We start from the raw sequence: 17106 nt of genomic DNA, 5'->3' as shown, positions 1-17106 counted from the left end.
ACCTGCAGCGTGCTCCCTGCTCTTCGGGCTCCATTTGTCAAATTCCTGTGCTCCTAATCAGGCCCTGGCAGCCTGGTGTGCTGTGACCTTGCTGTGGCTTTTTATAGCCAGCTCTCGCTCTCTCACTTCAGCTCTATCACACTCTCTCTCTCTCTCTCTCTCTCTCTCTCTCTCTCTCTCTCTCTCTCTCTCTCTCTCTCTCTCACACTCTCTCTCTCACACTCACACACACACTTCTGTCTCGCTCTCTCACTTCATCTCTCCCCATCTCTCTCCCTTTCTCACACACACACACACACACACACACACACACACACACACTTCTGTCTGTCGCTCTCTCACTTCATCTCTCCCCATCTCTCTCCCTTTCTCACACACACACACACACACACACACCCCTCTGTTTGTTGCTCTCTGGTCATCAGTTCTCCATCTGCACAGGCTGAGGCTGAGGACCTCTCCTCTATTCTCTGCCTATTCACTGAGGAGCCCCTCCACTCTGCCCTACCCTACACACACACACACACACACACCCTACCCTCCCCACACATATACATACACACACACACACACAGCGTCCCCCAGAGGCGACAGCCGCTCGTCAGCTGCTGTCCCGGGGCAGTTAAAGGACACCATGCTGCTGGTCAGTCGGAGCATCTGAGAGGCCATATTTAGCCCCATCATCAGCCAGCAGAGCTGCTGTCCACTACACTACTCCAACCACCGAAGGAACCAGCGCTCAGCTCTCTCCCTACTGTCCACTATTCCAACCACCGAAGGAACCAGCGCTCAGCTCTCTCCCTACTGTCCACTACTCCAACCACCGAAGGAACCGGCGCTCAGCTCTCTCCCTACTGTCCACTACTCCAACCACCGAAGGAACCAGCGCTCAGCTCTCTCCCTACTGTCCACTACTCCAACCACCGAAGGAACCAGCGCTCAGCTCTCTCCCTACTGTCCACTACTCCAACCACCGAAGGAACCGGCGCTCCTCTCTCTCCCTACTGTCCACTACTCCAACCACCGAAGGAACCGCTCTCTCCCTACTGTCCTCTACTCCAACCACCGAAGGAACCGGCGCTCAGCTCTCTCCCCAGCTCTCCTCTGCAGGAGCCAGTGCTGATTTGATACCATAATGCTATATTAATATATATTAATCTCATGCACAAAGTGCTTCACATATAGAATTTAAGAAATGAATGAATCACCAATTCTAGGAGTTAAGAGCTGACCCTTGACCCTTGACCTCAACTCTCCAACCCTTAAGTGTGTGTGTGTGTGTGTGTGTGTTGACCTGGCTCGTCCTCCTTTTGCTCTGCTGCAACGCTGCTCTGCTCCGCTCCAGCCCTCAATCTGGGGCTCTTACTCTAAAGCTCCAGCACCCGTCCTGTTGGGCCCTGCCCCGGCCATGAACCTGGAGAGTGTGTGTGTGTGTGTGTGTGTGTGTGTGTGTGTGTGTGTGTGTGTGTGTGTGTGTGTGTGTGTGTGTGTGTGTGTGTGTGTGTGTGTGTGTGTGTGTGTGTGTGTGTGTGTGTGTGTGTGTGTGTGTGTGTGTGTGTGTGTGTGTGTGTGTGTGTGTGTGTGTGTGTGTGTGTGTGTGTGTGTGTGTGTGTGTGTGTGTGTGTGTGTGTGTGTGTGTGTGTGGGGAGGGGAGGGGAGGTTAGTAAGGAAATGAGCATCAAGGGGGGAAGTGTGCACTCATCCACCCCTTCCACCACCCCTCGGCCTCTCTTGTAGCCTGCGGAGGGGAGGCTACATTTCCTGTGCCGTCCTTGGAACTCACCGTGCCCCCCCAATCCCCCACCCCACCCACACACACACACACCTCCCTCTCCCACCCCCACCATCTTGCTTCTTCTGAAGGCTAACCGGCCAACTGTCGCCAGGCAACGTGAAGTCGGCAGCCAAGTATGATTGTTCGGTGTGTGTGTCAATACACACAGGCTGCATATACGCGTGAGGGAGACAGTGTGACAGTGAGCGCGTGAGTCGGGGCACTGTGTTCTGTCTCTGGTGTGATCTGCAGGGAACTCACGAGGAGGAGGAGGAGGAGGAGGAGGAGGAGGAAGAGCAGGAAGAGCAGGAACAGTGAGTTTGAGGCGAGCAGGCTCTGATATGATATGAGGAGGAGGAGGAGGAGGAGGAGGAGGAGCAGGAACAGTGAGTTTGAGGCGAGCAGGCTCTGATATGATATGAGGAGGAGGAGGAGGAGGAGGAGGAGCAGGAAGAGTGAGTTTGAGGCGAGCAGGCTCTGATATGATATGAGGAGGAGGAGGAGGAGGAGGAGGAGCAGGAAGAGTGAGTTTGAGGCGAGCAGGCTCTGATATGATATGAGGAGGAGGAGGAGGAGGAGGAGGAGCAGGAAGAGTGAGTTTGAGGCGAGCAGGCTCTGATATGATATGAGGAGGAGGAGGAGGAGGAGGAGGAGCAGGAAGAGTGAGTTTGAGGCGAGCAGGCTCTGATATGATATGAGGAGGAGGAGGAGGAGGAGGAGGAGCAGGAAGAGTGAGTTTGAGGCGAGCAGGCTCTGATATGATATGAGGAGGAGGAGGAGGAGGAGGAGCAGGAAGAGTGAGTTTGAGGCGAGCAGGCTCTGATATGATATGAGGAGGAGGAGGAGGAGGAGGAGGAGGAGGAGGAGCAGGAAGAGTGAGTTTGAGGCGAGCAGGCTCTGATATGATATGAGGAGGAGGAGGAGGAGGAGGAGGAGGAGGAGGAGGAGCAGGAAAAGTGAGTTTGAGGCGAGCAGGCTCTGATATGATATGAGGAGGAGGAGGAGGAGGAGGAGGAAGAGCAGGAACAGTGAGTTTGAGGCGAGCAGGCTCTGATATGATATGAGGAGGAGGAGGAGGAGGAGGAGGAGGAGGAGCAGGAGCAGGAAGAGTGAGTTTGAGGCGAGCAGGCTCTGATATGATATGAGGAGGAGGAGGAGGAGGAGGAAGAGCAGGAACAGTGAGTTTGAGGCGAGCAGGCTCTGATATGATATGAGGGGCTTTATACAGTATGAGCTCCAGAGCAATGAAAGCAGTCTGGACAGACTCAAGGCCCCGCTCAGATCCTGTTTATACACTGCAGCCGAGCTCCACACTTCCTGCTCTCTCACACACACACACACACACACACACACACACACACACACAGTTACTCAGCTTTTCAGAGAACCTCCATATGCAGCATTCATTGCACACACACTTGCATGATCCAGACATAGTTCCACGGTCTCTACACCCAGCCAGACATACCTTGAGCACATGCAAACACACACATGCACACACACACACACACACACACACACACACACACACACACACACACACACACACACACACACACACACACAAACACACAAACACACACAGAGTTACTCAGCTTTTCAGAGAACCTCCATATGCAGCATTGCACACACACTTGCATGATCCAGACATAGTTCCACTGTCTCTACACCCAGCCAGACATACCTTGAGCACATGCAAACACACACAGACACACACGCACACGCACACACACACACACACACACACACACACACACACACACACACACACACACACACACACACACACACAACACACACAAACACACACAGAGTTACTCTGCTATTCAGAGAACCTCCATATGCAGCATTGCACACACACTTGCATGATCCAGACATAGTTCCACTCTCTACATCCAGCCAGACATACCATGAGTATATACACACACACGTGCGCACACACTCACATACATACTCACAGACGCTCACACACAAATACACTCTCTCACTCACGCACGCACGCATACACACACACGCATGCACGCACGCACAATCATGCACTGGATGTACAAACCTAATTAACCTGTGACACTTGTACTCATTCATGCCTTCACACACAACCAAATTCACACAAGCACGTGCACACAACTACGTGCAAAAACCCAAACATGGTCTCAGACATGTCCACTTCCACAATCTGACCCATGAGTGCTCTTTTGTAATGACGTAATCTTGCATAATCTGTTCTAATACGTTAAAAGTGGTATTTGGGCACGTGAAATCGAGCGATAACAGACCCGACATTTCTTAATGGTGTGTGTGTGTGTGTGTGTGTGTGTGTGTGTGTGTGTGTGTGTGTGTGTGTGTGTGTGTGTGTGTGTGTGTGTGTGTGTGTGTGTGTCTGTGTGTGTGTCTGTGTGTGTGTCTGTGTGTGTGTCTGTGTGTGTGTGTGTGTGTGTGTGTGTGTGTGTGTGTGTGTGTGTGTGTGGTGTGTCCAGCTAAGCTGTGCTTGGCGAGCCCGACAGGCCGGGCGGTTGCTATGGCACATTAAAGAGCGCCTCGGCTCGCAGATGGATGTTTCCTTCCGAGCAGAGCACTGTTGTGGCTGAAGTGACGACGCTTTCATGTCACAAGATAAACGTACCGACTGAGCTGTCACTCGGAGTGTCCTGAAGCCCCGCCCCTCACCAAGCTCTGCTTTTTGTCCCCTCTCTCAGCCAAGTGGAACGGTGGTCAGTTCTGTGGTCTCTGGTCTGTTGATCAGGCAAGTCAGTGGAACGGTGGTCAGTTCTGTGGTCTCTGGTCTGTTGACGAGGCATTTTTTTTATTTCTGTTCTTTATTCCCTTTGTAAAGATGTCTGGAAATGGAGGCACATGCTGTGAAGGGAGGATGAGGGAGTGACTGTGTGTGTGTGTGTGTGTGTGTGAGAGAGAATCTTGTGGAGGACATTGTTAGGGACGAAGAATGTGTATCGACTTTCCCAGGAGGGGAATTCATCAGCATAACCATGTCTCCCTTGATAGCAGAAGGCAGACACACACACACACACACACACACAGAGAGAGAGAGACACACACACACACACACAGACACATGCACACTTACTCACACTCACACACTTACTTCCGCACAGCCAAATGCACATTGGTCCCCATGGGAGCCAATTCACTGTAACCTGCTGTGTGACTACATGTATCGACCTGTGCTTGTCCAGGGCTGTGTGTGTGTGTGTGTGTGTGTGATAAGAGCATTTATCGACCTGCTTACCATTGCAGTCCAGCCTGCTGATGCAGGCCCCCTGGTGTGTTTAAGAATGCAATATGTGTGTGTTCACAGATTCAAACTGCTGTTAATGATGCTGGCATTGGCAGACCAGGTGTCTTGTGCATGTTAAGCATGCCCTTTGAGGTGTGTGTGTGTGCCTGTTAGTGTGTACACACACACATGCATGCACATACAAAGTTGCAAACATGGTGCACGGATGCAAAAGTTGACAAAATGCACTTCAGTGACCCATATCCATCTGTACATGTAGTCTTACTGTCTTTAAAAGCCACACACACACCACACACACACACACACACACACACACACACACGTACACACACACACACACACACACACACACACACACACACACACACACACACACACACACACACACACACACACACACACGCCTAAACAACTGAAACAAGCCAACAAACAAAAAATGGCCATTAGCCTAACTGAGCTGTAATGGCCTGATCTGTGTGCTAGTGTCACCACACACATCACACACCCCTCTCTTAAAGCTCTGTCCAGCATTTCGATCACAGCGCTCCACTGATACTGACCTGAAACACACACACACACACACACACACACACACACACACACACACACACACACACACACACACACACACACACACAGAGAGAGAGAGAGAGAGAGAGAGAGCTGCTGAGACCCTGTTGCTGTTGCACTGCGGCCCACTTCACACTTCCCCTCACAAAGCGCTGGTCTGCGCTGTACAGAGGTGACCTGTAGACTTGCTGTTACCTGTTGCCAACTAGCATCACCACTGCTGCTGCACCACAGGATGCATTCAACACACACACACACACACACACACACACACACACACACACACACACACACACACACACACACACACACACTGAAACGCCTTTGTTTATAACTAGGATTAGTGCTGCCACTAGGTTCAAGTCCATAGATCCTATAGTGGTTTAATTCATTAGTGTTCGTGCAGAGTGGATGAATATGTGTTTTGTGTGTGAAAACTAGTTGAAGTGCATAGTGGGGAGAAGCAGTGTTGTGGAATTAGGACATGTGTTAAGCCTCTAAATAAACCAGTGCTTGAGATTGCGATACACTTGGGGTGTGTGTGTGTGTGTACAATCACTACCCTCTGTTAACAGAGCAGGATTGTTTGCATGTCCTTGCTTGACCCCCCCCCCCCCCACACACACACACACACACACACACACACACAAAGTCTCTCAGCCGTGTTGACGAACAACAGCGATGGCGTTTTAATGATGCCCTACTCATTGACGTCGGTGGCGGCGTGTGATTGGTCTCCTTATCGGGCCTGGAGACGGAGCGGGAGCTGTGATTGGCCGGCCTCATTCAAGAGGCCACGCGGACGGACGCCGTTTGTCATCTGGCGCGACCATCACATGACTCCCATGATGACCGTCCGTCTGCCCGTCCTTCAAGGAGCAAGCGGGTCACCTGACGCTGATAAGATATGCCAGACGCGTGGGTGCCATGGCATCGGCCTGGGCAGTGCCAGTGGTGCTAGAGTAATATAAGAGTCTCCGGCTGGGCACTGGTGCTGCTAGAGGAGTAGAGGGGTATTAGAGTCTCCGGCTGGGCACTGGGGCTGCTAGAGGGGTATTAGAGTCTCCGGCTGGGCACTGGGGCTGCTAGAGGGGTATTAGAGTCTCCGGCTGGGCACTGGGGCTGCTAGAGGGGTATTAGAGTCTCCGGCTGGGCACTGGTGCTGCTAGAGGAGTAGAGGGGTATTAGAGTCTCCGGCTGGGCACTGGGGCTGCTAGAGGGGTATTAGAGTCTCAGGCTGGGCACTGGTGCTGCTAGAGGAGTAGAGGGGTATTAGAGTCTCCGGCTGGGCACTGGTGCTGCTAGAGGAGTAGAGGGGTATTAGAGTCTCCGGCTGGGCACTGGGGCTGCTAGAGGGGTATTAGAGTCTCAGGCTGGGCACTGGGGCTGCTAGAGGAGTAGAGGGGTATTAGAGTCTCCGGCTGGGCACTGGTGCTGCTAGAGGAGTAGAGGGGTATTAGAGTCTCCGGCTGGGCACTGGGGCTGCTAGAGGGGTATTAGAGTCTCAGGCTGGGCACTGGGGCTGGGCACTGGGGCTGGGCACTGGGGCTGGGCACTGGGGCTGGGCACTGGGGCTGGGCACTGGGGCTGGGCACTGGGGCTGCTAGAGGAGTATACTGGTGCTGGGCACAGGGGCTGGGCACAGTGGGCAGTGGGGCTGGTAGAGGAGTATACTGTAAGAGTCTCCGGCTCTGGCATTGCCTCGTGCCCTTTGCTGGAAGTGGCATCACTGCCCATGCGGTGCTATCTACTGGCCATCTGCGACCGGACGAGATGCCCGCTGTGCTGCCCAGTGTCTGTCTGGCGCCGTTTAAACAGGGATGGCACGTCCCCCTCCTCCCCTCCCCTCCTCTCTTCCTCCTCCCTTCTCTCTCCTCCTCCCCTCTCTCCTCCTCCTCCCTCCTCCTCCCTTCTCTCTCCTCTCCTCTCAGTCTGTCTCTTACTCTGGCTGCTATCTCGGCCCTCTGTTTCTGTGCAGATTGTACAGTCTTAGAGAGGATGTTATCACCCCCCATCTCTCTATCTTGCTCTCTCTCTCTCTCTGTCTCTCCCTAGCTCTCCCTCTCTCCCTCATCTCTCTATCTTGCTCTCTCTTGCTCTCTCTCTCTCTTTCCCTCTCCCTCTCTCCCTCATCTCTCTATCTTGCTCTCTCTTGCTCTCTCTCGCTTTCCCTCTCCCTCTCTCCCTCATCTCTCTATCTTGCTCTCTTTCCATCTCTCATCTCTCCATCTTGCTCTCTGTCTGTCTCTCTCTCTCTCGCTCGCTCACTCACTCACTCACTTTTTCTTTCTCTCTCTCTCTCTCTCTGTCTCCCTCCCTCTCCCTCTCCCTCCCTCACTCTCCTCCATGTTTCAGTGTCCCGTCCTCTCTCCCTCTTCTTTCTCACACACTACTCATAAGAACCCTTGCCTTGTCTCTGCAACTGACAACAGAGCTCTATTTCAGGCAGACAGTGTGTCTGACACGTACATAACCCTCTCCATTTCTCTTGCTTTCCTTTTCAATCTCTCTCCCACCACCCTTCCTCCTTTCATCCAAAACTCTCTCAAAACACACACACACACACACACACTCACACACACTCCCACATAAGAGAGGAGAAGCAGGTGACCTCATTTTTTCCATTTCAGCGTCTGTCTCTCATCGGCCGTCCGGCCGTCTCCCTCGGGGGACACTCACAGTAGACAGACAGGTTACTGCACTGCCCACAGGGGAGAGAGAGAGAGAGCGAAGGATAACAGAGAGGGATGATGGAGAGAGAGAGAGTGAGGGATGAGAGGTGGCGGAGGAAGAGAAAGCGAGAGATGAAGGATGAGTGAACAGCAGGGAGGACAGGAGCATAGGGGCCCTCGCGGGAGAAAGCGGAACATGTGGCCATGTGCATAGCTAGGCCTGCAACAGCAATCTGTACACACACACACTGCTCACACACACACACACACACACACACACACAATCGGCGGGCCAGGCAATGTGTGTGTGTGTGTGTGTGTGTGTCTCTTTCCTGGGTGTTACACAATCGGCGGGCCAGGCAGTGTGTGTGTGTAACACCCAGGAAAGAGACACACACACACACACACACGTCGTTTGGTATGTCGACATGTGCACACATATGGTCTTCACACTGACTTGATATTTATTTTGAAAAAAGTTGTGTTCTTTTAAGAAGACGCCATGAAACCGCGAGAATGAGAAGGAAAGAAGAAAGAGAAGAAAGAGAAAGGCTGGAAGAAAGGCATGACAAAGAGAAGAATACAGGATAGAGAGAGAGAGAGAGAGAGAGAGAGAGGCCCACGTCCCTTTAGGCTTAGTCATTCTTTTAGTTTCACTTCCTCTGCAACAGGTCTCAACAGGAGACCTCTTCCTCCTCCTCATCATCATCCTCTTCCTCCTCCTCCTCCTCCTCCTCCTGCTCCTCCTCCTCCATCATCCATTCATCCCTTCATCTGTCCGCCTGCCTGCACTCAATGGCCTTTGCTTTCATTTATCACTACCAACCTGCCAGCTCTTTCTGTCTTTCTCTCTCTCTCTCTCTCTCTCTCTCTCTCTCTCTCTCTCTCTCTCTCTCTCTCTCTCTGGCTCTCATTTTCTCTCTTTCTCTCACACATTCTCTGTCTCTCTTTTCCCTCCCACTCTACTTTTCCCTCCATGTTGCCTTCTATCTCACACACACACACACACACACACTTGCACTCCAATGTACACACAGACCAAAATGAATTTAAAAGCAAACAAACACACACATGGATGTTAGTCAGTTTGCTCAGCTCACAAACAACTTGTATGTCGTACATGTTTCTCACATGTATGGACAGAACACACTCCAGGCAGCATCCCCCCCCCCCCCCCCCCCACACACACACACACACACACACACACATACACACACACAAACAAACACAAGCCCCATCAAGCTAGCATTCCTCAGAGTAGAATAAGTGGAAGAAAACACTGGCACTGCAATCATTACCCCACACACACACACACACACACACACACACACACACACACACAGAAACGTACACACTGAGAGTGCAGTAAGAACACAGAGAATGAGTTCTAGGTGGATCATAAAGAAAGGGTGAAAAGAGGAGCCATGATGAAGAGCTGGAAAGAGCTCCACTTGTGTGACGTCTCTCGTCCCAGCCTGAAGCGTTCTCACGGGGGGTGTTTGTGAGAAGGACAAACAGAGTGGTCATCCCCCTGTCATTAGGCCTGTGTGCTCGGCGCGCTCGGTAAACTCGCCGCCTCCGAGGATTGTGGGAAGAGGTCCGCAGCCTGATCCCTGCGGACCGGAGGGCAGGAAACCAGAGAGAAGCCCGACTGGGAAACTGCTCCCCTGGGGCAGGCCTGGGGGGCTGCTGGGCTTCCCCGTAGCCGTGTGTGTGTGTGTGTGTGTGCGTGTGTGTGTGTGTGTGTGTGTGTGTGTGTGTGTGTGTGTGCTTGTGCGTGCACTTCTGAGGCACTTCTAGACTGTGTGTGTATGCGTGTGTATGCGTGTGTGCCTGCTTGTGCGCACACTTCTGAGGCACTTCTAGACTGTGCGTGTGTATACGTGTGTGCGTGCTTGCGCGCGCACACTTCTGAGGCACTTCTAGACTGTGCGTGTGTATACGTGTGTGCGTGCTTGCGCGCGCACTTCTGAGGCACTTCTAGACTGTGTGTGTGTGTGTGTGTGTGTGTGTGGTGTCTCGTGTCCTGCGATCCCTCTCTCTCTCTCTCTCTGGCACTCAAGGCTCTGTGTTGCGTTGTGTCCTCCTCCCGGTCAGCTGATGAAGTGGATGCAGAAGTGGCTCATTCACTCTTAAATGGCCGTTTGAGCCGCGCCGATAAAGTGCTCACGCCACGCCACACAAGGCACTGGACTGTCCTTTGGCACGCCGCCCGTCACTTCAGCTGAGAACGTCCATCCTCCGTCGTTAAAGTGCTCACGCCACGCCACGCCACACAAGGCTCTCGCTTCGCCCGCACCTAACACCACACAAGGCACAGGACTGTCCTTTGGCACGCCGCCCGTCACTTCAGCTGAGAAGACGTCCATCCTCCGTCTCCACATGCCGTTGTTGTCTGTAACACCATTTTCTGTCTCCGCCGGCAAGACGGCTGGATTTATCTCCCTACTTTTCCTCTTCTCTCAGGCCGTGTGTTTTGTGTTGTTTTTGTCGAGTTGTTTTGGAAGAGTGCTCAAACGCTCTCGTCACCATGGCAATCCCATGGAAACCAGATGGCGAGCGATTGTGAGGGGCTGAACGGCGAGGGCCGGCATTGTCCCGCGGGGGGGGGGGACGGTCCACTGTGCGTGGCTTGCTGGTCGCTGCGTCCGCTGTTCCAAAGTGTGTGAAATCGCTCAGAAACACAAAGGTGAAAAGCTCTTGACCGGCTGTAATCCACTCATACGTCCACTCATGACCGCTATCAAAAGCCTCGCTGTGAGAACGGGCTCGGCTCGGAGTTGTCCCAGTTGGTTTGTTATGGAGGGAGATGGAAATGCTTTCTTTGGCTGGTGCTGTGGTGACGTTTGCCATTAGGAGATTCATTAGTAGAATTTAAGGGCCGAAATATAGTATAGTATGGGGGGGGGGGGGGGTATGAACCTCTCCAACATATGTGACTGTGTGTCAGTGACCCACATAAATGTATGTGGAGGAGTATACCACTTCTTAAAGCAACACTAAAGCACTTTTCCTCTGTCGCACACACACTATTTGTTTATCCAGCAAATAACAGACAAGGTAGAATATGTTGATTTTATGAAAGTATGATGTATTGTGACATCGAAGCAAGTCAAATTTGTAGTTTCTGATGTCTCATTTCATCAAACTACAGATACACTACCCCACCTCGTAAAGTTACATAGTGCGGTTATAGCCGAGGGGGGCCGCGAAGTGAAAGCAGAAGTGCCGTTCACCCTGTTACGTGTTGATGAACCACTGAAATGATTTAGGAGACATTATTTTCAGATACGAAAAACTCTTTAAGTGTTGCTTTAAAGCAACACTAGAGGTTTTTTGTACCTTAAAATAAGAAACTACAGATTTGACTTGCTTCGATGTCGCAATACATCATACTTTCATAAACTCATGCATATACAGTACAACATACCTTGTCTGTGGACATCTTTATTTGCAAAACCGGTGCTGGATAAACCAAAAGCGTGGTGCGTGCGACAGAGGAAAAGTGCTTGAGTGTGGCTTTAAGTCTCCTGGTACTGCTTTCAGTCTCTGGAAGAGCTACGACTGCAGACGCAAATTGCTGCTAATGAAATTGGTTAGCCTAGCAACTGTGCAGGCTGTGGGCTTAATTCTGGAGTTTTGAATGCGTCAGTGGGTCAGTGAGCCACAGTGAGAGTGAGCAGACTTGGTCAGCATTCGCCTGATTCTGTACACAAACCTCTCCTCTGTCATCACTCAGCTGGGAGCGAGGGAGGGTTTGGACAACATCTTTATTTGATATACTGCAGAGCACGTCGTTTTTGAACAAGGATTTGGACTTTTGGCATCTTGGTTCTCAAGTTCCGTTGCATTTCAGGCCTTTTTATGGCTTCAGTGGTCTCTCTCTCTCTCTCTCTCTGTCTCTCTGTCTCTCCCTCTCTCTCTCTCTCTGTCTCTCTGTCTCTCCCTCTCTCTCTCTCTCTCTCTCTCTCTCTCTCTCTCTCTCTCTCTCTCTCTCTCTCTCTCTCTCTCTCTCTCTCTCTCTCTCGGTCCTAAATCAGTCACAGTTGTGAATTCCCAGAGGGCCGAGTGTTGCCCTGTAGTCCGCGCTGCCCTCTCCCAAGTGACTCTCATGTGACCCCCGGCTTTAAACTGCGTGACCCCTGTGCAGGGTCGGGGCTGAGACCTTTCCCCCCTCTCACACATGCGCTGGCTCTCTTCTCCGCTCACACTCTCAAGTCACATACTCACATTCTCTCTCTCCCTCTCTCATTCTCTCTCTTTCTCTCTCTCTCTCTCTCTCTCTCTCTCTCGCTCTCCCTCTCCCTATGGCCCGCTGGCTTAGCCACATTTATGGAAGAAAAACACTTACTAACAATCATTTGTTATTAATCTTAAGGTCTCAAATACACAGCATGCGTATGCACACGTGTGTACACACACACACACACACACACACAAACACACACACCTACCTCAGTCCATTCTTTTTCACATTTGTACCCATACACTCATGCTGTCTCCCATTCTGTCTCGCTTCCTCACTCCCCACACACACACACACACACACACACACACCACATGCTCACAAATGCTCCCCTACATACAAGTGCTCCTTTGTAGCACTGGCAGTAGCTGTAATCAATCCTCTCTGGTTGCATTTTTCTCCCCATGGTTTCAGACAGCTGATTTTGGATCTGTCACTCCTAGGCTGGTGCCAAACTTAACCACTTAATACCTAATATGAAAACAGGTCCTGGATCATTATGTAAGGCCATTACAGGCAATTGTCTGTTTAGCTTTCTGGCCACAGCTGGTAAGACAAGTTTGCAAAGGTCTGACTCCCCCTGGTGGTGAACATTGGTCAGTGTTTGCAGTGTTACTGAATGGATGTGTCTGATATGTTCTTCCTTTTTAAGAAGGAAACACACAGACGTCTTTTGTTGGGACTGCCATGCCATTGAATCATGCACAATGATGGCTTCTCTTGGTGTAAATTACCTATGTGGTAGCTCTGATTCATTTAAGTTGGGCTTCTGGCTTCTTTTGAGGCATTTCTCTGACAGATAATTCTGTGATGCCTTATGGTCATTGGGCCTCATTCACCAACCGATCTTACGAAGGAATTTGTTCTTTAAACCCACTTATGCAGTTTTTGCTGAGACTCTGGCATTCACCAATGTTATCTTGTTAGGTAAGAACATAATCTATGAAAACTCAAGAGCACTCTTGAGCACATTTGAGAACTGACTTGTTTGTGCAAAATAAATGTTTTTTTCCCCCCATCGTTTCTGTTTGTGTAAAATATGGTAGAATTTAAATGACTATGTCTACTACGGCTATGTTTTTTATTTGAATAATACAAATAATACGTTTTATACTACTAATACTGCTAATATTGATTTGCTGAAGAGTTTACTGTTCAATTCCTGCAGCAGTGCCTTCACTTCAGAGCATGTGTCGTATACGGTGATCAAATTGACTCGCTCAGTTAGTATATGATATGGTAGGCTGGTGCCGTAACCTTGTACACGAAAGGATCTTCAGGCAGCTCATTTCTTTCTGCTGAAGCCAGGTGTGTTTGAACCTGCCTCTGTTGTTAGTGTAATTAGTGTCTACACAAACCTGGTGGGTTGTTGCACCTAGTGGAGAAGTATGTAGTGATGTAAAGGGATTTATGTGTGTGTTAGAATAATCAGTTTTTGGGGCAAACATGATATTCGGTGTTGGAGAGAACATGTGAGGAGCGGAATATAACGGAACATGCCGTTAGAACACGCCGTTAGAACACGCCGTTAGAACACGCCGTTGGAACACAGCTAACGCTCCACTGGAAACACATGAGCGGTCTAAAGAGCCTTCCGTCTGTAAGGTCTGTTTGTGTGCACAGGACCCTGCAGTACTGGCCCTTTTATGGGAGTTGAGCGGGTGCTTACCTACAGTATGCCAATTAAGAACGATTGGCACGGCACGCCCTGCCAACTTAAGAACAGATGGGAATCAGACAAGAAGAAGAGAGTATGATTCTGAGGTTTAAGAATCATTTGTGAATCTGTTCTTAACTCATTGGCTGCCAGCGATTTTCAGTGCAGAGCGCTCCATACTGCCAGACGTTTTACAGCATTTTGACTGTTTTTCCAAGATCCACCGAACGGTGAGCTTTATGACTATGTAAACACCGAAGGTACCAAATGAAAGAGTAGACTCTCTTCTTTCACCAGAAAAAAACGGTTTGTTTCTATCGTTTTCCGTTCTTTAGTAATCGTCAGTAGAACATGGGTTAGTTTTGCTAAAAACACCTGTTTTTGACCAAAACATGGAGAAAACGATCTTTTTGTGAAAATCAACTTTTTAACGTTAGCGATTCAGGAGTATGTCTACCACGATTGCACTGTTATCTCGTCAGTCTCGTCAAGGTTGCTAGGGACTCTGATGGTCGCTAAAGACTCTGAACAGGACGGTAGACTTAGCAAGCTAGCACTAGCAAAGTTGTTGTTAGTCTATATAGCAATATCCAATGTAAATGGATCATACCGTTCACGTGTTTTCCATCCTTGATGTAAGAAGTAAGCATATTTATTCCATGCATCGCGTGCAAACTAGATCCACTGTGGTCGATCTTCAGTGTTAGCTTGTTGCATGCTGGTTGCATGTCTCTGTATCTGCACTTTGCAGGCAGATACTAATCATCCAAATGGCACTGCTGTCATCTAGCGGTTGGGATCGCTAGTACAGTCTGTTTACAAGCCTGAAACTCTGCCAGATCGTTCCCAAGACCACCCAGGAGCCCTCCCCATTGAAAAAGGCAATTGACGTCTATAGACGTCAATGGCAGTCAACGTATGTGTCTAAATTGACGTTTAAAGACGTCAATGGCAGTGAATGAGTTAAGAAGGTCTCAAGATAACTCAAGCAAAGTTGAGAAATGTCTTTGGAAAATATCGGTGAATCAATGAGTCACCTTTTGTTGTGTAATTCTGTGATGTGCTGTATTTGTTATCTGGGAGAGACGCTGGGTTTGAATTCTGTGTAATTGAAGGTCTAATCATGATGTTTATATTAGTCAATTTACATATAGATTGTAAATGAAAAAATGAAAAGGATAAATTGTAAATCTCTCTTTTTCTCTCTGCCCCCGTAGGTGTTGACAGACGTGTGGCTGGGGACGATACCGTGAGCAGTATTTGGGAGGAGAGCAGAGTCTAGCACATGCTACGTCACCATGCTCATCTGACACACAGCAGGTACATGGCCACTAGGGGAACAGCAGGGGCTGCCTCTCACCTGTCATAAAGGGAAGTGTGTGTGTGTGTGTGTGTGTCTGTGTGTGTGTGTGTGTCTGTGTCTGTGTGTGTGTGTCTGTGTGTGTCTGTGTGTGTCTGTGTGTGTGTGAGGAATATGTAATAAGTGTGCCAAATCTTGCCTCCGTATGTGTGTGAGGAATATGTAATAAGAGCCAAACCTTCTCTCAGTGTGTGTGTGTATTTGCATGTGTGCTTGTGCTTGGGCCTGGTGTTAGGAAGAGACTAATTTGTATGCTATGCACACTGATCAAATCATATGAAGAATGATGCAGTTCTGGATGTATTAGATGTGTGTGTGTGTGTGAGAGAGAGAGAGAGAGAGAGAGCGAATATGTGAGTGAGAGGGTTTAATTAGGATTACAGAACGGCTGACTCTTAAAGCCCCACGGAGTCGACTGAACACCTGTTTACTATTAGACACACACACACACACACACACACACACACACACACACACACAGACACACTCTCACACACACAGACACACTCTCACAGACACAGACACAGAGACATAAGGGCTTAGACACACCTGTCCCCAGAAGTTCACTTCCAAAACACACAAGCTCACCGACATACTCCTTTTCCTGTGTGTGTGTGTGTGTGTGTGTGTGTGTGTGTGTGTGTGTGTGTGTGTGTGTGTGTGTGTGTGTGTGTGTGTGTGTGTGTGTGTGTGTGTGTGTGTGTGTGTGTGTGTGTGTGTGTGTGTGTGTGTGTGTGTGTGTGTGTGTGTGTGTGTGTGTGTGTGTGTGTGTGTGTGTGGGAGGAGAGACAGACACACACACCATGCCGTATCTCATTTCTCTCTGCTTTTAAATCACCCTAGGCCAAGCCAAACACACAAATAAATAATGCTTAGAACCCCGGGTAACCCTTACCCTACTTTATCAGGTAAAGCAAATGCTCCATGAAATTGAAGACACACACACGAGCACACACACACACAATCAGGCACGTCTTGCCAGAATACAAGCTTAAACTGCTGAGCTCCTTCTGGTCCATGGTCTACAGCCAAATCAGTTTTTGTACCTGTGTGTGTGTGTGTGTGTGTGTGTGTGTGTGACTACACCTGAACGGGTGTCTCGGTTGTGTGTGTCGTCTTTCTTCTCTGGCGGCCACACTAATCTGAAGATGTCGGATCACAAACAAGAATGGCGCTGTCTTGTCTCTGATCTGTCCTCTGTCCAGGCGTGTTCCTCTGGAAGGAGGTGTGTGTGTGTGTGTGTGTGTGTGTGTGTGTGTGTGTGTATGTTGTTTGTTGTGTGTGTGTGTGTGTGTGTGTGTGTGTGTTTGTTAATCCATTGTTTGTCCTGGAAGTTCTACTCTGTCTTAGGCATCATGCTGGCCTCACACACTCTCTCTTTGTGTGTGTGTGTGTGTGTGGGTGTGTGTGTGTGTGTGTGTGCGCAGAGTGCCTGGCAGGCAAAGCTGATCCCAGTTAGAATCATGAAGAGACTCCTTCGCTAGAGACGGAGGGTTCGGGAATGATGGATGTCCCCAATGGCCAATCAAATGTCTCCGCCTCTGCAGTCACGGCGTCCGAGGTAAAGTCCA

The 17106-nt window shown here is 50.0% G+C and overlaps 1 protein-coding gene across 1 annotated transcript in view; it reads left to right on the top strand.

Annotated features, from left to right (window-relative positions):
* Positions 1–17106, top strand: part of ralgps2 (Ral GEF with PH domain and SH3 binding motif 2) — a gene marked incomplete in the record, with an annotated part of 126865 nt that overhangs the window by 18945 nt on the left and 90814 nt on the right. Inside the window, 2 exon segments of the mRNA XM_062555494.1 lie at positions 15393–15495; positions 16963–17096. Of these exon segments, the coding sequence (XP_062411478.1) occupies positions 17037–17096 (60 nt within the window).

The sequence above is a fragment of the Sardina pilchardus genome, chromosome 15 (assembly GCF_963854185.1).
Source record: "Sardina pilchardus chromosome 15, fSarPil1.1, whole genome shotgun sequence".
In the NCBI taxonomy this organism is placed as follows: Eukaryota; Metazoa; Chordata; class Actinopteri; order Clupeiformes; family Clupeidae; genus Sardina; species Sardina pilchardus.
Note: the sequence above shows the minus strand (reverse complement) of the source record. Positions and strands in the feature narration are given on the sequence as shown.